This window comes from Zeugodacus cucurbitae, chromosome 3, assembly GCF_028554725.1.
Source record: "Zeugodacus cucurbitae isolate PBARC_wt_2022May chromosome 3, idZeuCucr1.2, whole genome shotgun sequence".
NCBI lineage: Eukaryota > Metazoa > Arthropoda > Insecta > Diptera > Tephritidae > Zeugodacus > Zeugodacus cucurbitae.
The window spans coordinates 6,581,077-6,608,327 of record NC_071668.1 but is presented as its reverse complement, the minus strand read 5'-3'; the positions used below and the strand labels follow the sequence as shown (position 1 = coordinate 6,608,327).

General features: G+C 37.3%; 2 protein-coding genes across 9 annotated transcripts in view; one reads left to right on the top strand and one right to left on the bottom strand.

The window, feature by feature from the left end:
- Positions 1-27,251, bottom strand: part of LOC105217917 (protein eyes shut) — a 188,010-nt gene that overhangs the window by 71,423 nt on the left and 89,336 nt on the right. For 4 of the 6 annotated variants that reach the window (XM_054228189.1, XM_054228188.1, XM_054228187.1 and 1 more), the window contains 2 exons: positions 15,344-17,432; positions 8,577-8,728 (listed from right to left, as the gene is read on the bottom strand). In XM_054228189.1, coding sequence (XP_054084164.1) covers positions 8,577-8,728; positions 15,344-16,539 — 1,348 coding nt within the window. In that variant the 5' untranslated portion in view covers positions 16,540-17,432. The remainder of the gene's footprint in view (positions 1-8,576; positions 8,729-15,343; positions 17,433-27,251) is intronic. The other 2 variants (XM_054228191.1, XM_011193167.3) reach the window with 1 other exon arrangement.
- The window catches only part of LOC105217919 (uncharacterized), a 143,918-nt gene that overhangs the window by 69,124 nt on the left and 47,543 nt on the right, over positions 1-27,251 (top strand). The gene's annotated exons all lie outside the window — the stretch shown is intronic.

Genomic DNA, 27,251 nt, shown 5'->3' with positions numbered 1-27,251 from the left:
CTGATGCAAATTAAGTAGAGAGCGTATAGTGTGGGAGCGGACCAAAGGTGGGCGAGAAGCAGCGCAAAAATAGTGACGGCAAAAAGCGCAGCTTTGCCAGCGCCGTAGGCAACGTGTATAAGTCCCACATGCAACGCGTTGATGACGCGCGGCAGCGCGCTGTGAATATGTGGGTGTTCGTTAGTTAGTGTTGGTGGATAGTTGATGCGTTGCAAGCTGATTGCTGGTAGCAGCGAATGCCAGCACGAGTACAGTCACACGTCCTGCTTGTTTAACTACAGTTACAGTGGGCTGTGCTGCAGCGCAGACATGATACCATTATAAGCTGCAGGCTATAACAACAACGGCAGCAAAAAATACAGTGGAGAGGCGTTCGCACTAGTCAACCATCATGCAAATGTATGAGTATGTGTGCCTCTATATGTGTTGGCGGAAAAGCGTGTTGATTTCACCTTTCTTTTTTGCCAGCGCTTCATTACGCCTGACTCCGGCAATGCTCTAAGCTTGACGATGATGAGTTTCATTTGAATCTGCTGATCAGCAGACATTTTGCTCATGAATATAAAAATATACATTCATTTTTACATTATTAGAACTGATGTGTGTGTAGGTTCTCTTATTCGCTGTTGATAAAAGAAAAACGCTGTAGGAGCTAACATATTTAATTAGCATGCGTTGGCTTGGCAATGTTATGCATTTGAAAATATTTTTCGCAGAAATCTCGTTTTTTGTATGGAAATTTCTGTGATATCACAGAATTTGAATTATTTGTTCTTTTGTGCACTACTGAAAGCCATTACAGTGTATAAATATCATATTGTTGCCTCAACACAGAAATACTCGACTTAAAAGTGAGGTTAAGTAAAATGCCAAATATTGCATCGGAAGCATAGAAATAAGTTGATAACTTAAGGAATGTAAGAGGTCATGATATGAGGGTGGAGAGGACACTACTTCCATATGCCCGCTGTTGTACCTCCTTTGGTCTGATATACGGTATACGAGATGTATTCAATAAAATAAAGGGAATTTTCGTTTTTTGAAGAAAATATTTATTCATTGGTCTATATTAATGTCATCGCCTTAAGGGGTTATATACAGTTAGAATTTTCAAAAAATCGATTTTTTTTTTATTTCATTTTCTTATTGTACATATATTTAAGAATACACACAGAAAATTTCATATCGTTCCGGTGAATATTTTCAAAGTTACAAGCAAATTTGAAAAGGCGTTTCAGAGCGCTTGGAAGTACAAGTACAAACTTTAAACGCGTTTTTCTCAAAATGGTGTTTTCAAAGTCGGTGACCAACATTACTCGAAAACGGCTAGACCGATTAGTCTCAAATTTTAACATGACCTTCTTAAATATATTTTTTAGTAATTAATCGAAGATTTTTTCTCTCCGATAAATATTTTTTTTTTATAAACAATTTACTCCGAAATTTCGGTGAAGAATCGATTTTTTTTTTGAGAAACCGCCATTTTGTCAAAAAATTTTATTTTGCTTATTCCTTTGATTAATCACTAGATTTAACATTATTTTAACGAAATCTGTTTGGTTTTTTAATTTCATATGATCCAGTTCCGAGATATAGTGGTCACCGCAAAACGTCTTGTTTGAGAGGAGCTCCTGGAGATCAGCTGTAGCTCTATTTCAAATAAATATTTTTACTAGTACTAAGTCTTAAAATACAGTTAAAAGATACCATAATATGTGTATAAATTTTTGGATCAATAAATTAAAAAGTTTTCTCAGAAAAAATTCTGTTAAATTCACTTTTTTTCGGCCGTCTAACTGTATATAACCCCTTAAGGCAGTAGTCTGCTTTAGAAGCCGAAAAAAAGCTTTTTTATAGCAATTTTTTTTGAAAGGGAAGGAAATGATTGCGGTAAACGGAATTTTAAGACGATAGTGTACTATATTTAAGGCTTAAAAAACAATATTTATTATTAAAAAATATTGAAATTTTTTCAAAGTTGTAAGTATTTTTCTGGAACGCCTGGAGTCTGCACTTGTAAATCGGTGCCGTTGATGGAGGTCGTGCGATGCATCTGAAACAGTCGAACCAAATTCTTATATAAATTTTATAAGTTTCTCTTCTTTATGAACTAAAAAAATACCGAACTTCTTCTTCCAAATTTTTTCGAAGTTTAAAAAAAATTCGCTTTTTTAAGAAAAATAATTAACTTTAAGTTGCAAAACAAGTAGTTTAAATAATACTTTTGTCCAACTTTTTTAGTTCAAATAGAAGATAATTTAATACTGAAGCTAGATCACTTTGGTTTTTTCGATCGGACATATATTCTTTTTGCTATCGCCGGCACCGTTTTCTAACACTTGTGAAAATGAAAACTCGAGAAAACGCGCTTTAAAGGTCTGCCTGAGCATTCGCACCTGTTCGACGCTCGGCCACTAAAACTGCTCTAGCGTCGAAAATATGTCGAATTGGCCTCTGGAATTTTAAAGACACATTCTTGGATAGTTTTGGATTAGATTTGGATTTAAAACAAAACAAAAAAATCGATTTTTTGAAGCCAGTAAAGCAGACTGCTGCCTTAAAAAAATCCGCATTCGATATTATGCAATTATGCCAGGCCTTCTTCCAATAGTCGAAAGACTTCTTAAAGTTAATTTTTGGAATAAATTTAGATCTTTCAGCAATTTCTCGATATTTCCTAGTAAATCGTCGGCCCTTTACGGTTCTCTTTATTTTTGGAAATAGGAAAATGTCACATGGAATCATGTCTGGCCACATACTATAGTAATTATGTGACCCTTTGGATCTCATAAGCTACCTAACCAGTCAAAATATAAAAAAGTATATTTAGGATAGCAACCACTCGAATGCCACCTCCTCATTTATTTGCAACATTTCAACGCGCTTACAAAAAATAGAACACCTTACGTTGAACAAATTGATGGCTTCGTAGCACACCGAAATGTTGCTGAAATGTTGCAACCACTAACTGGTTGGCAAACCCACAAACTTGGCCGAATAATAAATGTTCACACCCTTCAATGACTACGAATAAGTGTTCGAAAACGGCAAATAACTCGGTGCAACACACTTTAAATATGCATGCAAAGTAGGAATCTCAACAAACACACGCACATTCACACGTATATGTTGGCGTGTGTGTGTGTGATTGCCGAAGTGCATTACGTGCATGAATTCGTCCGGCGAAGAAAGTGGCAAAAAATTGTAAGCTCTAAACTTGTAGATTTGCTCCCAAAAATATTTACTCTTATGCAGTTGAGCTCCTTCTACATATAAATATGTATATGTATATACACCTAGGATTGTGTGTATGTGAGGAGGTGTGCGTTGCATTGTTTACATTTCTTTGCTCCATTTCGGCTAAGTGCTTCACACGTAGCACTGGAAGTACTTCCGCAACAAATAACGGTGTACGAGAATATTTACATTGACATCATTTATGCATGTGCGCACATACATATGTACTTGTTTTTTTCATATGTTTGGTAGAAGACGTAGTAACAGTGGAAGAGTGTGAGGAGACGTTAAGTTTTACTGACTTCACGAATTTTATATATGTATGTACATACATATATGTGGGCATGTGTTTATTTTCAAATTAAATGCATACTAAATCGAATGCACTTAACTTTGCAAATATCTTTAAAAAATTTAGAAATATTTCTACATGAATCTACTTGTAACGACTGCTGAATTTTAGATGTAACTGGTAATTCAAACGAGTCGATACCAAATTTCAAATTAGAAGATTTTACTACAACATATTTCCTATTTAACCCATTCCCTCCCATTGTACTCGCTTGGGTACAGAAAAAATTCATATCTTTATACTCTCGCAACAAAAGTTGCTAAGAGAGTATTATAGTGTTGTCCACATAACGGTTGTTTGTAAGTCATAAAACTAAACGAGTTAGATATAGTGTTATATATATCAAAATGATCAGGGTGACGAGATAAGTCAAAATCCGAATGTCTCTCTGTCCCTCCGTCCGTCTGTGCAACGGATAACTTGAGTAAAAATTGAGATATCCTAACGAAACTTGGAACATACATATGTTCCATGGGACCGTGAGAGGGTTGCTTTCGAAAATGGGCAAAATCGGACCACTGCCACGCCCACAAAATGGCGAAACTCGAAAACACATGAAGTGTTATAACTAAGCCATAAATAAGTTTATGAGAGTAAAATTTGGAACAAAGTATGACACTAGGAAGGGGTATATTTGGATGTAATTTTTTTGAGGAAGTGGGCGTGGCCCCGCCCCCGAATCGGTTATTTGCATATATACCCCAAATCAATGAAGCTATATAAACCAAACTTTCTGCAGTCGGTTCTCTTACGTACCCCATCACACACCATGAAAATAGTTGAAATCGGATAATAACTACGCCCACCTCCCATACAAAGGTTAGGTTGAAAATGACTAAAAGTGGGTTAACTCACTAACGAACGCCAGAAACACTAAATTTTACAGAAGAAATTGCAGAAGGAAGCTGCACTCAGGTTTTCTTACAAAAATGAAAATGGGCGTGGCATTGCCCACTTATGGGTCGAAAACTGTATCTCAGGAAGTACTCTACCGATTCGAATGAAATTCGGTATATAACGTGTGGAAAATGGATAAAATCGGTTCACAACCACGACAACTTCCCATGTAACTCAGTTTTGAACTCCATCTTATTCCTTTGCTTTATAATATATACACAAGGAACCAATGAAGATAGCGAAATAAAACTTTACACAAATACTGTATATGATATGTGGCATCACTTGTGAAAAAATTGTCGAAATCGAACTATAACTTTTCAAAGCCCCGAATATCGATTATGAAGAATTCAGTGCCACATGTTAATTTTTCACCGAAACTTTCGGTAAATCTCGCAGGTATCTTAATTTAATTCAAAGGAAATACCCGAACTTGTTACTTGTTTTATTTATTTTTTATTTTTATTTTAACCAAGTAATTACAGTGGGAGGGAATGAGTTAATGAGATGCATTAATTTAAGGAGAGAGTAGTTGAAGAAGTGGAACAATTTTATGATTTTTCGTATCGAACATAGTTTCTCTAAGGCATTTATGCAGTTGTCATATACATTTTAGTTCATTTTAACTGGGGCCAAGAATTATAAAAGCAGAAATGTGAGATACAAACAGAGAAGTGAGCTGTCAAATTTTTATAGTAAACATGCCTTCGCTCTCTTACTTTCATAACTTCACAAACTAATGGATTTTTCTTTAAAACGAACTCGATGAAAAGTAAAGGAATGATATTGTCGTAATCGCAGCTAAATATTTTATTCGAATAACACACATTTACCATCAAATTACAAATTTTATTTCATTCATCAAATAATTTTTAAGTTAAGAATCCTGACTGTATGTATGTATGTGATTGGCGTTGCAACCGTTTAGCCGGTTATAGCCGAATCGACGATAGTGCGCCACCTCCCTCTCTCCTTCGCAGTTCGGCCCAAGTGTAACCAGGTCGCTCTCCACCTGGTCCCTCCAACGGAGTGGAGGCCTTCCCCTTCCTCGGCTTCCTCCGGCGGGTACTGCATCGAACACTTTCAGGGCTGGAGTGTTTTCGTCCATTCGGACAACATGACCTAGCCAGCGTAGCCGCTGTCTTTTTATTCGTTGAACTATGTCAATGTCGTCGTATAACTCGTACAGCTCATCGTTCCATCGTCTGCGGTATTCGCCGTTGCCAATGTTCTGAGGACCATAAATCTTGCGCAAAATCTTCCTCTCGAAAACTCCTAGTGTCGTCTCATCTGATGTTGACATCGTCCAAGCTTCTGCACCGTAAAGCAGGACGGGAATGATAAGCGACTTGTAGAGCTTGATTTTGGTTCGTCGAGAGAGGACTTTACTGTTCAATTGCCTACTCAGTCCAAAGTAGCACCTGTTGGCAAGAGTTATTCTGCGCTGGATTTCGAGGCTGACATTGTTCGTGTTGTTGATGCTGGTTCCCAGGTATACGAAATTATCTACGACCTCGAAGTTATGACTGTCAACAGTGACGTGGGAGCCAAGACGCGAATGCGCCGACTGTTTGTTTGATGACAGGAGATATTTCGTCTTGTCCTCATTCACCTCCAGACCCATTCGCTTCGCCTCCTTATCCATGCGGGAAAAAGCAGAACAAACGGCGCGGTTGTTGCTTCCGATGATATCAATATCATCGGCGTACGCCAGGAGCTGTACACTCTTGTAGAAGATTGTACCTTCTCGGTTTAGCTCTGCAGCTCTTATAATTTTTTCCAGCATCAGGTTAAAGAAGTCGCACGATAGTGAGTCACCTTGTCTGAAACCTCGTTTGGTATCGAACGGCTCGGAGAGGTCCTTCCCAATCATGACGGAGCTTTTGGTGTTGCTCAACGTCAATTTACACAGACGTATTAGTTTTGCGGGGATACCAAATTCAGACATCGCGGCGTAAAGGCAACTCCTTTTCGTGCTGTCGAAAGCAGCTTTAAAATCGACAAAAAGGTGGTGTGTGTCGATCCTCTTTTCACGGGTCTTCTCCAAGATTTGGCGCATGGTGAATATCTGGTCAGTTGTCGATTTTCCAGGTCTAAAGCCACACTGATAAGGTCCAATCAGTTCGTTGACGGTGGGCTTTAGTCTTTCACACAGTACGCTCTGACTGTGGACAATAAAAATCTACTCGAGCTGTACTGTGCAGCATTTATCCCAACTCTTCTACGTTGAAATTCGCAATGGACTTATGAAACGGATGACAGATAGAGGGTCTATCATTAATTTGGAGCGATTTTAGAGATAATAGATTGTTATGAATGAAGTGCAGGCTGTTGCTTAAAGTCATATACGATCATAGAAACCAGTATGCATGTTCAAAGAGCGAATGTTTGATAGTCTTAGCATTAGTCTAGTCTACGAAAGTTCTACAGAGACATGTTAAACGAAAACTTAAGAGTTTTGACTGATTTTTGGCAGCAGTAGATGGCGTTATGCCACAATTGATAGGTTGTTAGTGGCGATCGAATTATATCATATGTCTCCTCAGAGATATAAATTGGTATTTTCTATCACGATCTGACAAAATGAAAGTATTTTCTGTAAACTGATTATACACAGGGTAATGAGGGGGTTAAAGTTAAACGGTTATGTACTGAGGCTGATCCCGAGACGGAGATCACATGGACTATACTTAGATAATTAAAAAACCAGCCATTTGTGGTCCATAAAAAGCCTCTAATTAAGCCCAGTATTCTCATGCAACGAAATCCAGTCAAATAATTCCAACAATTGCCAACTTCCTGAGCGTATAACATCAATTGATCTCTTTCATCAGGATCTGACAGAGTGAAAGTGATTTATGTAAACGAATAGTAAAGATCGATGTTATACGAATCAGTTAAGAGTTCGGGCAATTAGGACAAATGTGGAGTGTGTCATACGGACTGAGATATTAGATTGAAAGAAACACTCTTTTCTCACAATTTAGATTTCCTAAAGTATACTACTTGATGGATAGATTATTACCCCTATTGCGAGTGTCGACTGGCAGTAGATAATCGAATACTGAGCGTTTATGGACTACGGTGTTATTGTAAGTGTAAGTGTAAGTGATGAGTCGCATAACCATCGACTGTGCATGATTTTCAATCGCTCATTTGTCGACAAAATTTTTTCAATCGGTTGAAAATTTTAATTTTGTCGCTCGAGTTACACAATAGCAAATTGAAATATAATCGACGCAATCGACTGGATTCTATTCAAATGCCAGTAGACACTCGCAATAGGGGGGTATATTACCATATCTTTGCTTCTATTTATTAGCCCTAAATGCTTTATAATAACAATAAACACCAATTATAAGTAAAGGAACAAGGATATTAGTCAAATGAAGCATTCATGTGTAATTGCATTTAAATACATATAATCTATTATCAAAGCCATAGTTTATACTAATTTTGTTAAGATTATAAAATCCGCCCAGCATAAAACCGAACTTTCGGACACAAGCCACTTCAAGCTTACATATCCGTTATTGCTATATTTGTCTGAAGTTTTCTATTTTTATCTTTCAGGTATTTGTTTTGCTTTCTGGTTTGCGGTCTCGTTTGTAGCTAACACAATAAAATTCATTTTACACGTGCGCCAAACACACACACACACACGATTACATGCGGTGTATATATTTAATAACGTAAAGAAGTAAGTATGGCTGTGTGTGTTCTCTAGGCATATATACACACTCGCATGGCGTACAACTGCGAAACAATGGCCAAACAAATGTGAGTAGCTTAAAAATATCACTAAAATGGAGTTTCCAAGTCTCGACGCTTTCGAGTTGTTGGATCTGTTGTTACAACAATAAACACAACAACAAAGCCAACAGGAACTGTATGCCAATAAAAAACTGTAAAAGTGTGTTATAGTCAAAGCAAATAAGTGAGGTTAGAAGTATTACAAATACACACATACATATGTATATACATATAGAGCATAAGCTTTACATAACTGTATAGTTACATACATATGTATGTATGCATCTGTATGAGCGCTCGTAAAAGCACTCACAGCATGCCGGCAAACTTCACTTACCAGTAAAACCATCCGGACACGTACAGTTGTAATAGGCGACGCCATCTATGCAAGTGCCACCGTTTTGGCAGGGCCCCGACCAGCATTCATCCCAATTTGTTTGGCACTGAATTCCCGTGTAACCATCGATGCAGTAGCATGAATACGAGCTGCTGGAAGTATTAAAATGTAACAGAGAAAGAGAGAGATAGAAAAAACCAACAACAACAACGACAACATCGAAACAAATGAGTATTAAATGGAAAAGAAGACACAGCAGAGACTAGTTAGTGGGTAGTAGCAGCAAATATAAAAATACTATACCGTTATAAACTAAAACACACACATATATATATACCTTTAGGGAAATAGTGCTTGTGCTGTTGTATGTGTTGGTGTGTGTCTGCGTGCAGGCACATTTAATTTTACGCTTTTGTGTTTTTGTACTGTCAGGTGTAGTTTTAAATGTGTTTTTGTATACAATTTCCTACTTTTGCTTTATAGTAGTGTGTGTGTGTGTGTGTATTGTATGCATGTAGGTGTATATAATAATGCCGCCGCAAAGTTGCTGGAATGACACAAAAGCAACTGCACGAAAAAATTAACAAACAAAATAATAAGAGCGAGTATGATAAACAAGTAAGGTGGTACGGGATGTGGTTGGAAACGCACTAAAATTTGGTATATAAAAAATATAATAAAACAAATATTTCTGATTTTTTAAAAATAACTTATGGATTTGTTAAAGTTTTTATGCTTTACAAATTTGTGCTCAAGAGCTCGCTCCCCATGGTGTATAAGCCTTTGAAAGAATTCAAAAATTATACATAAGGTAATGAATGGGTTAAAGTTAAATGGTTAGTCACTGAGTCTGACTCCGGAGACGGAGATCAAGTATATTATAATTGGATAATTACAAAACCGGTCGTTTGTGGTACCTAGAAAGCTTCTAGTTAAGTCCAGAATTTTCATGGAATGAAATCTTATAAAATAATTCGAGCAATTACCAACTTTCTGAGCGCATAGCACAAATTTTCTATACAAATCGTATGTATATCTAATTTGACGCTTATAAGAATATTACATATACAAAATACACAATTATATTATGTGCGCTAAGTGCTCCTCTTTCTATTGACACCTCATTCATCAAAATCGGTTCATAATTGTAGGACTTATGAGCTGCTAACGTTACTGCAGTGAGCCATCTGATACCTACTGACTGCTTGTGGGCGCCTGGTAGATCACATAGCAAATTGGCCACAAAATTTTACAGATGTTTGCCGGATGATATAAGATTGGAGCAAACATTTAGTATGAGCATAGCGGCAAGATGTGGCATATTCAAAATTTGATTTCCGTCAGCAGCTGCCTGAGATTTCTGGGAAGCGAATCGAATTTTATCGAGCCATCCGTCGCTTGGATGTGAACAATTGTAAAGCAGAATTGTAGTATAAGCTCTGTGACCGGAAGTGGAAAAATATTCTACCAGCAGTTGGTTGGTATTTATGGGTGCCTGACAGCTAACCAGCGACTGTCTTATTGAAGCAAAAATATACGAGCCAGCTGTTGACCGGATTGGGAAAATTTAGGTGCAGAATTGTATTATAAACTCAAAGACAGGATGTATAAATACATTTTCGTCAGCAGCTGCCTAGTATTTCTGAGTGCCTGGTAGCGGCGAATCGTATTTTTTCGAGCCATCCGTTAACCGGATGAGAAATATTTAAATGTGGAATTTTAGTATAAGCTGAAGGGCACGATGATAGAAAAAAATTTGCGTTGGCTGCTACCTAGAATTTCTGGGTGACTGGTAGCGAACCAGCGACTTCCTTACTGAATCAATAATTTTCGAGGCATCCGTTGATCGAATTGGGAAATTTGAAATGAAAGATTGTAATATAAGCTCAGAGGCCGGATAAAAAAATATTTTTGTCAGCAGCTCTCTAATATTCCTGGTTGCCCGGTAGCAAACCAGTCTACTAAATCGAAATGTTGTTCGTCGGGATGTGAAAAGTTTAAAAATATACCATAAGAGCCAAAGATATAACATATCTACAAAGTAGTTAGGCAAACAATACACCCGTTATAGTGATTGTACGCACAGCTGCTTTTATAAATAATAACGAAACCCAGCACTTTTTTATTAATAAAATACGCAAAAAAAGCAAGACAAACTTTTAACAACTTTGCTAAGCCTTTGCAAGAACTATGTATGTAGAGTTGTATAGGAAGTAGTTGAAGACGTCACACACCTGCGTTACTCCTACATGCTGACACACATAAACATACATATGCTTGTAGGTGTAGTAGTCAAGTTGCGGCTTTGACTGGCTGTGCGCCACTGCGTATACGTTACCCGCACTTTTTCATATGCGCTCGGCTCATTGCCCATTTAATATAGTTTACGTTGCAATTCTTTGACGCTTTCCCTATGCTATGCAGTGCTCGCACAAGAACTTGTTATTGCTTCTTAACTACTTTTTTATTGTGCACATTTTTTTGTACCTTTCCTTGTAATTTCTTTGGCATTTTTCTCTTTCGTGTTACACACACACACACATGGTCCTTTGGTAGCACACGTTTAAGGACATTATAAGCCCCCGCTTCTATTTGCAATTGCTTTAGTTAGTTGTTGCAAGTTAGTGCCCTTAATGTGGTAGCGATTTCAATGCAGAAGTTGAAGAAAGCTTTTCATTTGCCTCTTACTTGCTGTGCCTTCTTTGCTGATATCCACTTTGTAATGATATATTTGCTACTCTTCTAAATACTCGCCTTTGCATATATTTCCTATAATGCTTTTTTATGATTTCTTCCTTTACAGATTTTTTCCTTTCAAATCATACCTTGTCGGTGCCTTACAGTCAATTACGTTTTTTCCTTTTGTATACCCTTTGCATATCAACTCTCAAGCTTCAACTCGCTAGCTTTGCTTCCCTTTTCACAAACCATTTGCCAAGTTTTTCTTGCTGCCAGTTGATAAAAGTAGTAAATCAGCAGTTTGTTAAGCAGCCAGCTGTTAGGCTCAAAGCCTCAAAGCATTGCAAAGCTTTTGCCTTATCACCATTACAGCAATGAGCTGGCATTAAACCGTTGCTATGACTACCTTTTATATTTATTTTTAGCTTCCTTATTCGTATGTAAGAGCACTAATAGTAGCCCCCAAAGGCTGTTGCTGTTGTTGTTTTGTCACTTGTTTTTGCTTTGGTGTTGCCAAATCAACATTTGGCACCAACCTAAAGCTGCTTCGTACTTCCTTTTCCACTTTCTTTTTCACACATCCTTTGTGTATACACTAGGTATCATATTCACTTGCCACATATTGTGACCTTTGCCACATATGTTGCACACATTAGCAGCATTAAATGGCTGGCTTGCTGTGAATTGGCAGATATTTTTACTTACTTTTATTTGGACTTTTTGTGCATTTTTGGACTATTTACAATTTCCATTTCATTTGAATTGAATTTTGGCAGCGATTGCAACAGCTGTGGCATTCAATTTTTAATAAGTATTAACGTCAGGTGGCATTTGTGGTACTCCGTAGGCGAATTTAGTGATATTAGAATTTAACGAAATGATTTTTTTTCACATAACCTTCATGTGCAAAGGATTGAAACTAAAAAATTCGATTTGAAAGAAATTCATATTAAGGTTTGCCTACATTTAGGCGCTTCACACATAGTAAAGCACGACTATTGAACATAAATATGTGCTAAGTTGAGGTTAAGTTAAATAATTATAGAATTCCAAAAATTAGACTGCGTATGAACAGCTTTACTAATTTTCTACAATCAAACTCAGTAGTTTAAAAGCAATAACGAGGTACATTTAGGCGCACTGCTAAGTGAACGAAGTTACACACGCAGAAAAGACACTATAAATGACGGCCAATAACTGAGCGGCTTATTTCCATATGCTCACTTAATACACAATGAAATGTCCATTCCTATTTCCCTTAGCCTCAACCGTTTGCTGTCAATTGCTGCTGCGGCAAGTTGTCGTAAACCGCAGTTGCATGCCACAAACCATATGAAAATGCTGACAGCAAATGGAATTGAAAAGAAATAAAGAAACGCTTGCTGGCATTAGCAGAAACGCATTTCACTTGCATTTCACTTCAGTACTAGTCATACGGATAAACAAAGTGATCAGCTGGACCACTGATGACTTCAAATAATCGAACTAATCAAACGAGCTATAGACATAAAAAGGGAGCAAGGGGAAAGAGAGTGGAAGTAGCGTTATGCTGGAGGTAAAGTGCTGCAGACGTTGCACAGTGGGATTTTGATGATTGAAAATAAAGCTTTTCTTACATTTGAATGGTATAAGCTTCTAAATTAGAACTTGTATAAGTAGAATTAGTTATAACTGTAGCAAAATTAATTAATACCCGTATATTCTAACAAAACCGATTTAGACCGATAGTGTACACATTACTGGAGTAAATTTAAGTTTAGAAACCTCGTTTTTCTCAAAAGAAAATAATTTTTTATAAAAAATGTAGCATACCTTTAGGGTTATATATGGAAAAAGTACTTAGATTCTAACGAACCGATTTAGAGCGATAGTATACACATTTCTTCAATAGATTTGAGTTTAAAAAATTGTTTTTCTAATAAGAAAGTTTTTTTTTTTATAAAAAATGTAGCATACCTTTAGGGTTATATATAAAAAGTGTGCTTAGAGAGACTTGAATTTTGCTTTTAGAGGTTAGGTTTTCTACACTACCTAACCTAATGCTTGAATTCTGAAAATTAAAACTTCTTCCTTCATCTAATTACAAAAAATCATATTATTCTGAAGTTATTCCCACTGTGCATCACTCATACGCCCGGTGGACATAAAACAAACCACAGTAAAACCAAAGGATAATATGCTGCTCGAACTAGGTTTAGCGCACACACACATGTATTTGTACATATACTGGTTTTGAAAAAAAAAATACTGGTTTTGATATCTGTGTATGTGTGTGTATTGAAAGAGTCGACCACTCAAAGTCAATTGTGGTGCAAACGCATATGACCTATGACCCCCACCCCATTCACACCTACTAGTTGTGTTTTCTGTAAGTCAGTTTGAAAGTGTGAGTACGTAGCAAAGGAGATGTGGTGAAGAGTGGTGGTGTATTTTGAGTAGGTGGTAGTGGAAGTGCAGTGCAGTTGCTGGAGTACTTTTGTGCACTCGACACTTTAATGACACACGCGGGGCTAAAGTAATCAACGGTAATGCTGCTGCTTTGCCGGCAACGTGGTTCATTGCCACTCGAACGGGTTGATTGGTATTTGAGTATCAACACACATAGATACAAACGAACTCTGTGTGTATTGTTTGTGGAAGAGTAGTATGTGTGTGTGCGCTGCATTGTTGTGAGTGCAAAAAACATTAAACAAACAAGTAATGATGTTTAAAAAAACGAAAGAGTTGAAAAGAAAAGTTAAAGACGAATGTGTGTGACGGCGCTTAGAGCATGCTGTTAGCCACTTTGTTGATAAAATTAGGGCACAGCAGTGGGATTGAAGTTGGTAAATCGGATGATGTGTAGAAGTGCATAAAAGGACTTACAAAAGAATATGTTTGAGTGCGGAATGTTTGAACTATAAGTGGAATGTAGCACTCATTCCAAGGTAAGGAATAGAGAGTGTGGTTTAATGTAAAGAGAAGAGAAGTGTATTTGCATTTATTTTTCATTTTTCAAGACATTACATTAGGATGTCAGCTCACTTGTGATACTCACAGACGGAAGCTCAAGATGTCAAAAATATCTGTGGAGAATACTTGAAGCAGATATTTCTTTTATAGACTTGTGTGATGATAGAGTCTTCCGAAGACCTCATTAGAAGTATTCGAACTACCACAGGCACTGAGAAAAATTCATACAATAACAGTTACTACTTCGGAAGTCCAAAAATTAAATTTTGGACCTGGAAGAAAACTTTCGAAGTTCCCTATACGTTTTTGGGATAAGGTCCAGAGGTATGTATGTATGTGATTGGCGTTGAATCGTTTAGCCGGTTATAGCCGAATCGATGAGAGCGCCCCACTCCTCTCTTTCCTTCGTAGTTCGGCGCCGGTTAGAGATTCCAAGTATAACCAGTTCGCTCTCCACCTGGTCCCTCTAACGGAGCGGAGGCCTTCCCCTTCCTCGGCTTCCTCCGGCGGGTACTGCATCGAACACGTTCAGAGCTGTCTTTTTATTCGCTGAACTATGTCAATGTCGTCATATAACTCATACAGCTCATCGTTCCATCGTCTGCGGTATTCGCCGCAGCCAATGTTCTGAGAACCAAGCTTCTGCACCATAAAGCAGGACGGGAATGATAAGCGACTTGTAGAGTTTGATTTTGGTTCGCCGAGAGAGGACCAGAGGTATCAAGTCAAAAAATAAGTTGGAAATTATCTTGATTTTCCTCACAAAATCTTCAAAATAATAGCATTAGTAGTACCGGTTCCCTCGTTATGAACACCGAAGAGTGTGGACTATCCTTCATTTGTCGGAGAGGATTCCCGAGTTTAGTTTCTTATTTTGAAACCAAGAATGGTATATTAGACCCTAAGAGGGCTTAGGATGGAAGTGTATGAAAAATAAAATAACGTGGAGGAGAAGAAGAAAAAAGGAAGCAGAGCAGGATCTGTAAACTTGTATCAAACTATTACTCAAATGCGATCTCTTAATGACTTGGGATCACATTGTGAACCAAAAAAGTTGCAAAGGTGCATAAAAAGGGAAAAAGCAATTACATTTGGGAGCTAAGTAAGCATGCATTGTTGTTCAAGCTTTCACTTACCTATTCAAGCCATCGATGCAGACACCGAAAACGCAAGGATTACTGAGGCAAGCAAATCCAGCTTGACCGCAGCCGAATGCAGCCAACAGACAGAGTACGGGCAACAACCAAACAAAACCGTTTGCAATGCCGCCGCTGCTGTTATTGTTGTTGTTTTTCATTACACCATTGGCAGCGTGATTTGACGAACGACAACGGACGAAGTCTTCAAAAATGACGAGCGCTTGCTGCCGCAATGTGGACCATAAGTTGGCAGCAATACGTGTTGTTGTTGATAATGCTGCAGGTGCGTAGGTGTTTGTAAGTATGGCGGCAGACGTCTTTGTTGGGCTCAATGAGTTTGCTGGTGCTGGCGTGGCGCTGGCTTGCGCTGTAATGACGCTCGGACACTCGACAGTGGATTTGGATAGTTTTCTTGTTCTCTTCGTATTGTCAGCGGCCGATACGTTTGTTGTTGTCGATGAAGTCATTTGCTTTGCAACAGGCTTGCAGTTGACTTTAATTACTTTTTTTGCTGCTGTTGTTGTTGCTGCTTTCACAGCACTTTGACACTGCGGAGCTGCAATGGTTGAAAGAGTTGCCTTGAATATGACGTGTTGCAATGCTGACTGTGTTGCAAGCGCATTCTTTATGTTGTTGTTGTATAACTTGTTGTTGTTGCATAACTTGTTGTTGCTGCCGCGCTGCTGCTGCACTGTCTGTGACCCTGCAGTTAACGCCTGCAGTGCATTGCCCTCACACGCCTGCATAGGCTCACTTCGTTGGTACTTGCCACACGGAATTTTGTTGGCATCTGTGGCTGCCAGGCAACATGCCTGTCGCCTGCCAATATTTTCATTACTTATCGCTGACATTACGCTTGCACAATTGACGTAGCTCTGGGATTTACTGTGAGCGTTTTCGCTTCGTCGCTGATCGCGGCCGCTCTCCATGTTGTCGCCACCGTTGCGGGGCGTTATAGTGTTGTTGTTGTGTATGCATCGAATTGAGTCATTATTATTGTTGTTTTTGTTGCTGCTTGTTCGCACATTATCCATTGACGTCATTGCCGCGGCGCTTCGCATGTTGCTCGACACTATGGAAACTGCGGCTTGTGACGCTGCCGCTCCTGGCGTCCGCCTTGGAAGCGCGCTGTTGCGCGTCGTCAGTAGTAGTCTTGTTGTTGGCGTTGTTGGCAAGCGTCGCTTTTTGGTCATCTCCCTTTGAATTATCTCAAGTGCTTGGCATTAAAATCCAGCTGGCAGCACTGCTTTTAGCATGCAACTAAGTAGTTGCGTCGCCGGGTCTCAGCGCCCAGTTCAAGATATATTCTTTTATATTTTTATTTATGGTTTTTGTTGCTGTTGTTTTTGCTCGCGCTGTCGCAGTACTTATCAGTTTCGTCAGTTATTTATGTCTTACGTTGGACTACTTTTTGTGTATGTTTGCTGCTTGCTCTTTGCCTCGCCTCGCCCCACGCTCGATATTGATTGATTATGCGCTGCTCTTGCTCCTTCGCTGTTGCTTTTGTTGCTGCTGTTGCAATAGCAATATATTTGCTTGCTGGCTTGCTTGCTCTACTCCGCCCTCGTGCTCTGTTGCACTCTGTCTTCGGCCACTTTAATGTTCTTCTGGCATACAATTCCTTGTTGCTACAGTGTCGTTTATCTTAGTTGCTTGTTTCTTTTCGCTTTTATCGCAGCTTTTTGCTAGTGATATTGAGACTGTTGCTGTTGTTTTTGCTGTTGTTGTCGCTTTGGCAATGCTGTCGCACAATCCGCTTAAGTGTTTTATTAACTTTTATCGTTTGCGTAAATTGTTTATTTCCTTTCGGGATACTCTGTTCTGCTCGCTCTCGACTTATTTGTTTCGTGCTGTTGTTGTTGCTTCAACTATGGACACTATTGAACCGCTTGTTAGTGTCTTTCTGCCGTACTACTCTTCTTGCATTTGTAGTGTGTCTCTCTGTTAGTCTTGTTTATTTTTCCTCTTCACCTCTCTTTTTCTATCGCCGCACGCTTTGATCGCTCATCGTTCTTGTGCTGGCAACATCAAAAGGATTTGCATTTTCGTTTATTACGTTCTGGCAAACAGGGTTGATTTCGCTGCTCTGCAAATAAATGAGATTGAAATGATTGAATTATATATGTGTATGGCTCTTTGCTGCAGTTGTAGATATTCAAATTTTTACGATAGTGAATTTGGTAAAAGATGTCAGGCATCAAAGGAATTATGAAGCATCATAAATATCAAAAACAATTTATGTTATCACGATAAATGACGCAAGCAGACGAGTACCAGTTTAGAAGAAGTGAAGGTTATACTGATTTGAATTAAGGATCCACTTTGATTGGATTATAAATTATTCTCTCTGAACTGCTGTCTTAACTGATTAAAATTACTTAGAGAGTCTAAATTTGTGAGAGAGTACGAGTAGTGTTCTCTTGAGTATAATAGTGAAAGCAGAGAGAGAGGAGGCGATTGATAGAGGGAAAGAGACAGATATTGAATTCCTATCCCGAAGACAGTTTTGGACTCTTAGGCTCCTCTGATTTAAATGCACTGCTACCAATATGGATACCGACTTTCGACTTGATCTTGAAAGACCGATCGAGAATAAATCTCTTAGCGAGTCTTAATTTGTGAGAATCTTTAAGTAGAGTACTCTTGAGAATAATCTTAGTCAACACAGAAAGGGGGAGGGATTGATAGAGGGAAAGAGACAGATATTGAATACCTATCCCGAAGACAGCTTTGGACTCTTCTGATTTAAATGCACTGCGACCAATTTGGATACCGACCTCCGACTTGATCTTGAAAGACCGACCGAGAATAATCTTAGAGAGAGAAATAAATATTAAATTTTCCGGAGAATATTACAGATTATATTTCTAAGTGAGTATCGGACTCCAAGATCCCTCCATTGTGTAAAGTGCAGTGAGGACAATATGGCTGCCAACTTCCGACTGGATCTTGAAACATCGACAAGTTATCGTACTAGAGGACTAAAAAGAGTATACTAACAGAAAGTTTAGGGTCAAGCTGGTTGTTTCACAGAAGTCGGTGGATGACAAACCACATTTGAGGAAAAAACTTCTTTGGTTTAATTAATTTTTTAATAAAAAACTATTTTTTTAACTCTCTAGCTCTAGCACACCCGTCGGAAATTATTTTACTTTTCAAACCTTCCTCTCAAACCTCTGTGTCAGCTGCGTATCATTCTAAAACACTAATAAACTGCTTTTTGTTGCATGCAACTGAACACCAGTGTTGTCAGCGTTTAACGAGAGATAACGAGCGCTGAAAGTTTGTGTAGCGAGCGAGGGAGGAAGCCTGCAGGCAAAAGTTACGCGCTGACAACGATAAATGGCGATTTGACAACATGACTCGCAGGCAACAACAACAACTACAAGTGTAGCTGTAAAAATCCACAATAATTTGGGGCACAACCACACACACATACATGGCACATGCAGTACATGCTTAAAAACACGCAACAACTGCCCTGTAATGCTGGTCATGAGCGCGCAAAATTCCTGTAATTCGGTGCAGCATTGAGCTTCGGTGGACAAGCGGGCAATTTTGTCAACAAGTTGGGCTGTGTTTGGCGCATTAACAAGCTGATATTTCATACGCGAGTGCATGCTTTTGTTGTAGAGCAATGAAAAGGCGGTCACATTTCTAGAGAGAAAGAGGCAGATATTGAATTCCTATCCCGAAGACAATTTTGAACTCTTTGGCTTCTATGATTTAAATGCACTGCGACCTTTAAGTAGAGTACTCTTGAGAATAATCTTAGTCAACACAGGAAGGGGGAGTGATTGATAGAGAGAAAGAGACAGATATTGAATACCTATCCCGAAGACGGCTTTGGACTCTTCTGATTTAAATGCACTGCGACCAACTTCCGACTTGATCTTGAAAGACCGACCGATAAAGGCGGTCACATTTCTAAAATCGAAAAATTTTTCAAGGGTTCAAATTAGTAGAATCTGGAGAAAATTATAATAGCCAACTGCTGAAGATTAATCAGTCTGATAAATACTAAGCTTTCAGTAGTTTTAAAGCGCCTATCTGAGGAATTGTCGTTTTTCCTCTCTTTCTTTAGTATGTCTTTGAATAGGCATCACTGTTTTATTCCATATCCTATTAGATTATGTTATTAGATCTCATATATGCCAGTCGCTTGTTCGTTTCGCCATTCTCTAAAGTTTCAAAATCATAACATATATATACCTATCTAAGTTTATGATTGAATGAATTGCAATGCCTCCCATACACTCTTTTAAGGTCCAATAAATTCATTAATCTTGCATAGCATAACTGATTTTGCTATTGTTGTTGTTATTTGCATACGCTGTCAAAAAATTTAATTTAACTTCTTTCCAACAAAGTAGAAAATTTATTGATTTCACGGCATGCCACACAATTTCGTTGTTCCCTCATGCCTGACCAAAGGAGACCAAACAAACAACTCAAAAACAAAAACGAAAACAAGAAAAAAAATTGAGCGGTAAAACTTAAATTGAAAAATAAAATAAATGAAATAGCGAAAAGCCACAAAAGAAATATTTTTGCAGCGAAGATAAGACACAGAGGGACAATCGCAGCGCCACTGCTGAGACCTTCCACCAACCACAGTTGCAGGGCGTAACAAAAGCCCGAAACTGCCAGCAGTGGCTTAAGATATTGAGGGGAGCTCTGTCGAATTCTGTGTGTGTGTGAGTCTTACGCTTTGTTTGCATTTTGTCCTTCAATTTCTACTCCTTTCAGCACCCTATCATTCCCAACATTCGATAACTCGCTCACTCGCCAGCTGCACGTATGATTTACGATTTTAATTTTTGTCACGAGAAGATTTGATGCAGCCACAATTTTATGCTTGCCACACGCCTTCATTTTGAGCAACTCTGCTGCCTGCTGCTGCTGTGCCGCATGGCTTCTTCTCCTCATCGTTTCCTCATCATCCTTGCTTGCGGTTTCGACGCATTGCCCGAAAAATAAAAACAATTCTCATCGGTCTTTTGTGTTTTGTGATGCCCTTCGAAGAGATCTTCAGCTTTGCATGAATTATTTGTCAACAGCATGGCGGGTGGCCTTGATGTCACTGTAGCTGGCAAACTGTTTTGCGGATGATAGGTCAGAGCGCTTGAATAACTCACAGCAGGGTTGCTTTTGAGTAAATAGAGTACCTATATATGTACGTATATGTATACTCATAGCTGTGTTTTGTGCAGTAAATTCCTCGCTTTGTGAGTATTATGGAACTATGACAAGGAATTGCTTTATTAACTACTCAAGAGTTTAAGTTCAATGAGTGTGAAACATGTTTTAAACTCTTTCTTCTTTCTTTCCGAGAAAGGACATGTAAAGAATTGTTCTCAATAAAAATTCTATAAGGTCTTAGTAAATTTGGTACAATTGTGTTCCAAACTATATTATGGTGTCCATGTAGTTAAAAAAGAACTAAATTTTCAATGGAGAGCTTTCTTAATAGCTTTTTCGAACATGAGCTAATTGATCAATTAAGCGGCATTTGCTCGATTAAGGCGCTGATTTAGATTGATTTGTCATACAAAGTAAAAATCTAATTTTCGATCGAATTTTAATCGAGTTGAAAATGAAATATGAAATTAATATATTTTTTGATAAAATAGCATTAATGCTATGCGACGGTAGATGTCGCTTCTGGAAATAATGGCTGTGGGCTGTTGAAACTTACCAACTTCTTATGAAAAGCAACAACAGAAATGCATAACAGCTGATCGATTATCGATTAGCCGGCAGTACGAAGGGTAAAAATTGGTTCCTCAATTAAAAATTTAATTGCTCAGTTAATTTGGCTGTGCGAAAATGCTATAAGCTTCTTATGTAAATTGAATAATAATAATAATTAATTTGTATTATTTCGATAAGTGGCAACTGTATTCAAAAATAGCAATTTGCAATTTTCTCGTTTTTTTGGATAGGTGGCAACTCCAACCGAAATATTTTTAATGAAAATTTTCGTGAACGATTTCTAAACAGCTTTCTCAACGCCTTACGCTGTGGACACATTTATTACATTTTTTTTAATTTAAAATTTTCAATAGGTGGCAACTCTATGCCAAAATTTTGAAAAATTGTATAATATGTTATTGTTTCTTTGATACGATTGTTATATATTATATATTAGTACGCTAGATTTTTTGTTTGGTAGACAGAGGTTCTTGTCAGAGAGTTTTTGTCCTTCCAATGTCTTCAAAATTTTATTTTTAAGAAACATTAATCTTAGGATTCTAAGCTAGATTAATTAATGGGCATGGTCGTTCTCGAGCTGTGAAAATATTTTTAGTACATATATATTAGATATAGGTGTGTATGTCTTCTTCTACACTATACCATTATTTTCAACTCTATGCAGCACTGAATGCATTCCTTTCAGCGCAAGCACTTTGTATTTGTTGACAATGGCAAAACAAGTCAAAGACCACAAAATGAAGTAACATGCGGTTTAATTGTGCTTTTATGTCCATTCATCCCCTTGTACACTTGTACACTTCTACACTTATATTCTTATTGTGGTTTTATTATGTGTACGCTGATTGTTTGCTGTTGTTGTTATTTTTGCTTTTGTTTTTTTTTTTCTATTGTTCTAGCGCTGTGGTCAGCGCAAGCAAGACAAGTTGACATGAATATACACTCAGAGCGGTGCCTCACTGCAGCAAAGCTTGTATGTGTGTGTGTTCTTCTGAGAGTGTGTATGTGTCTATGTATGAGCGTTTATGTGCCTGTGTGTGTTTGTATGCATGTTTATAAACATTTCAATGTAGTATAAATTGAATGATGTTGCTTTTAGGAAATTGTCTCGGTGCTTTCATATACATGCACAGAAATACGGTTGCATAACAATTTGTTTATTTCAGCTTCTCTGTGAATGAGTGTATGTGTGATTTTGATTTTTTTTGCTCTCTATGCACTTGCTTCGTTTTACAGTTAATTTTAGTAAAATACAATAAACTGTCAGAAAAGTCAACGGTAGTGAAATGTGCCAAGCGCAAAGGTCCAGGAACTTCACAAAACACACATAAACAAGCAGAAATACATATGGATTTATGAAAACATTTTTCAAAAATCCAAAGCTAAAATTTTTTTCTATTTTTTCAAATTTTTGTTGCTTCATTTTTCGTTTTTCATACTAAACATCCAAACCAAATCCAAAACACCCAACAACCGTTAGTGTGTCAAATGGTTACAAATTCATTTAGCTTTATAATCTACGCTTTGCCTCTAAAATCACCTTTCGCACAGCAATCAAAAATTTCAGTGCTGACTACCAAGCGTAGTAACCACATATCATCAACCGTGTCCAGTTCAGTCACAGTTGTTGTTGGTCGGCTATTTGAGAGTGTGTACATCTAGGTATATATGAGATTGTTTGGTCACTGCTCGGAAAAACTGAAATTTTGTCCAAATTGTTACCGTTAATATAGTGACCCAATTTTGTGTTTTCTGTGCTCACCACCCAAAAACGTCGACCGTACGTGCGTCACACAGTTATACAGTTATTCAAAGAACTGGCTAGTTTTAAGTGCTCGCTTGTATTGAATGTGAAAGCTAACGAATGAGTGATGAAGGCAAACAATGCCACCGAGTGTTATGTAATAACGTGTACAAATGTTGGGAGACTTCTTTGTTAAGTTTACTTTTGTATGTGTTATAACTTGCTTATGTGGATTATTTACAGTGTGTAGTGTAAGTAAAGGTACGCTTGATTATTTTTTTCTGAAACTTAGTAAACGAGAATTCTGAAGAACTTATTTTTAGAAACTTCATATTGTTAACACAAAAAATAATATAACAACAAGCAGAAAATACACTTTCTTCAATGCAAGACACTATATAAAATGTGGTAAACTCAGCTTGGACCATAATGAATGAGCTGTCAAAAACTTAGTGCTGAGAAACACCCATTTGAGAGTGATCGAACGGTTGTGGTTAAGTCTCTTCAAAAATAGTTAAAATTCTAAATTTTGTTGCTACTATTAGTTGCACGATAATCTATAAATTTTCTGCAAAAATCATATCGATAACATGTTATCGATTTTTTTTAAATAGTATATTCTTTAATAATTTCATCTCGTATACTACTAAAGCTATATCAACCAAACGTTCGAGTTTAAAAATGGAAAAAATGAAAATCGGATTATAACCACGCCTAACTCCCACACAATGGTCAGGTTGAAAATTACTAAAAGTGCTTTAATTCAGTAAGGAAAACCAACAGAAACCTTAAATTTCATGGTAAAGACGGTACAGAAGCGCTGAACTCAAATTTCTATAAAAAATTTGAAATGGGCGTGGCTCCCATATCGATCATCGATAACATGTTTTCGATTTTTTTTTTTTAAATATTCTGTTCTTTAATAATTTCGTCGATATTTTTTATTGATAAACTATTTCAATATAAATGATCGATATCATTTAATCGTAGGTCTTCCCGTTTCTATCGATAATATATCATAAATAATTTGAAAAATTTGAATACAGTAATTATTTCTACACATTACTATAAATAGGTAAGAAAAAGTTATCAAAAAATCTGTTATTTATCAAAATAATCGATAACTTTTATCGATGAACGATTTTGAATTCAATTAAAATAATCGATAACTTTCATCGTTAACATATTTTCAGACAGCTAGCGAAGTAAAAAGAAAAAACTATCTATTCCAAGTTTCAAACTGTCTAAGCACCTATCTATCGATACCGTGACAAATCGTTAAATATTTATAAACCATCATGAAGCATTTCGAAATTTTAAAAATTTGTATTTACTATATAAGATGAGCTTCAAAATAGTTTGGAAATTTTGAAATTATATTTGTTGTTCTATATTTGCTTAACCGACTGCTTGAATTCTTCTTCCATCATCTCTTCCACAATCGAAGTAGAAAGCAACAACGAGCTTTTGCAGAATTCCACCTGGGATTGAACACCCAGTGCAATTTTCCAAATTTAATCAAAAAAGATTTCTTACTACCAGAAGTAACCTTCAATCTCTCAACTTCCAAACAAAAACAAAAAACTACGTGAAAACAACAAAAACAATGCGCCATGACGTCTACAAATGAGAAAAACTTCTTCTTCTTCACCTTCACTGCACTTTAGCTGTCTTAGAAGTTTTGCACTACTACAACCATTAATAGTGCAGTCGGTATAATAAAATAGCGTTACGCTCAATTTACGCTCAACCACCTGCGGCTGACATAACGCCAATGGTAATGGCAGCAACAACAACGGCAACAATTTCCAAACCAAATCCTTAGGTATTTAAGCAAAAATGGTCAAATTTATTATGCTTACATGAGTATTAAGCACAAAAATGGCCAAATGAACTACACAAACAAATATACAAGAGAACGAAGCAAAGAAGCTGTAACTAAGACTAGTGAGCAGAGGGCATGCTCCGGGGTAACACTTTGGGGAAAATCATTAATTTGTGCATGGCATTTTACCACAAACCACAGATGGTAATGAAGGAAACAGTTGAAATAAACGAAATATGTAAAGATTAGGCGGGAAAGAAAGCGGAAGTAGCACTAGTGAGAAGGAGAGTGAGTGAGATTAATAATGATTTTAATTTGGCGCGCTTGTTATTTTTTGGTGTATTTATGTACTTTCATAACTAAAATTTAGGTATAAATTTGGAAAATTATATACCGTTATATACGGGCTCGGTCAGATGAGAGAAGACTTTTATAGATTCTCTATCAAATTACAAAAATTTCGACGAAAAATTTTTTTTTAAATTTTGAAATGAGAAGAAAATGCTAACGATAAACCCGCAACATCGATCGAGAAAGTTATTGTCAAACATTGAGAGAGCATTAAATTGGAAGGAAGAGAGAAAACTTCAATGAAGAGCAGGGTTTTTAAAGAGTAAGAGAGAGAGAGCAAATAGTGAGAGTAAGTAGATGGTAGATAGCAAAGAATGAAGAGAGAAATTTTCAATGAAGAACAGGCTTTTTGAAGAGAAAGAGAGAGAGCAAATATTGAGTGGAGTGCATCGAGATCTCTGATATTTTAGATACGTGTTGCAACAAGAAAATAGGTAAAGAGGAGTTGGAAGACCTTCTTTTTATAAGTATAAACCGATCCCCACTCTCTCCAGGTTACATTGTGCTCTACGTGCTCAGCTGTACATACAACAATCAACTAAATACGATCTAAATCACCAGAGAATCCAATGTAATAAATGTTGAAAATCCCATGCAATTATTTCCATTCAAATACTCGTACTAATACCATTGAATTAAATTAAATGTCAGCTGCGCCTCGTCATGAGAAACTGTCGCTCGCTGACGCGCGCCATTTGTGTCTGACGTGCAGCGCTTGGGGACGCAAATCAACACATCGTCAAGCCGAGTTGGTTGACGCCGTTGGCACTTTGGCAGCGAAGTGCTAAGCAAATGTATGCGCTGTCGCTATTGTTGTTGTTGCACATCCATCAGCGGCAATAAATGAGCAGTAGCTGAAGAAATGCTCACCTGTGAACGCCAACGCCAACACCAACACCCACCGCATACATAGTAGTTAATCATACATACACATACATACTCGTATATACAATCACATTTACCGTTGCATTAACGGTGTGCGCACATTGAACATGAGGCTATTAAGTAATTTATGATAGCTTTAGCTGCGGAGTTGCTTGCACACATACACACAGACGCAGCGCTTGACATATGTGAGTGTTGGCATGCTTTTAGGCGCACGCACACCAAATACCAACCACAAATGACAACAATAAAGCACAATTTACGTAAATGCATACAACAACAAGGCAAGGCAGACAATGAGAGCACTTAAGTCGCCAGAGGAGCGGACTGAAGCACGCGGTGTGGGAGGGGTGTGGGAGGAGGAAGATGGGTAAAACATTTGTACTCCTATGAATATGTATATGAAGAAACGCTGGAATTTTTCTGTGTCAACTATCAAAAGCGCTGCCACCACAAAACTTATCAAAATAAAGTGAAATAAATGAAAGGTAATAAATGTGTACACCAACGACAATAGATATACGAAAAAACTTATTACTTACCGCCCACACCCATAAACACTCACTCTTACACTAAAGTGTAGAATATAATAGAAAAATGAGAAAAAAACTTTGTTTAGTTGATTCGAATCAATTAATTTAACTGTCATTGCTGACAAGCAGTCAGCAGCTAGCTTGCTATCCAAGCTGTTTGGCCTACTTTTAGGCGCGCTGCAGCGCTCTAATGACCATCTAAGGGGAATTGTAGTTGCTGGTAGTTGGCATATATGAATGTTAGAGTAGTAGCTATGTATGTATAACAACAGCACTAGTTTCAACTATTTCAAAGCGCTAAAATTTATTTATTTTTCCTTATTTTTATTTTTTTATTATTTTGTTCCTAGTTTTATGTTTTTGTATTTTTTTACTTTTATTTTCCCATTAATTTTTTTTTCTGTTTTTTTCTAAACGCCCCTAATTGATTGCATTCGCGTGCTGGCCCACCGCTGTAGTTTGCAAATACTTTAATCCATTTTAATATACGCTCACTAGCGAGCAGATAATACCCTTTGATATGAAAATGTTGCGGTGTTAAGTTGGCTTTAATTTGACAGGCGTCACTTTTAGTGGTTGTTGTGATTTACAGATTACTTAAGTATACAATTGGAATATTTAAAATTATTATTTGTTGTGTACTGTGGGTGTAACACTGAAGATTATCTATTTAAAAATGAATAGTGAAGTAAAGAGTGAGTTCTCAGTGATTATTTTTGAAACTTGTGATGATAGATGGATTTTTAAGCATGTATTTTATTTAAAATGAAGCGTATTTATTATTTCCATGGCGCTTAAACGAAGATTTAGCATTATATTTATACATAATAGTAAAAAAAATTTATACTTAGC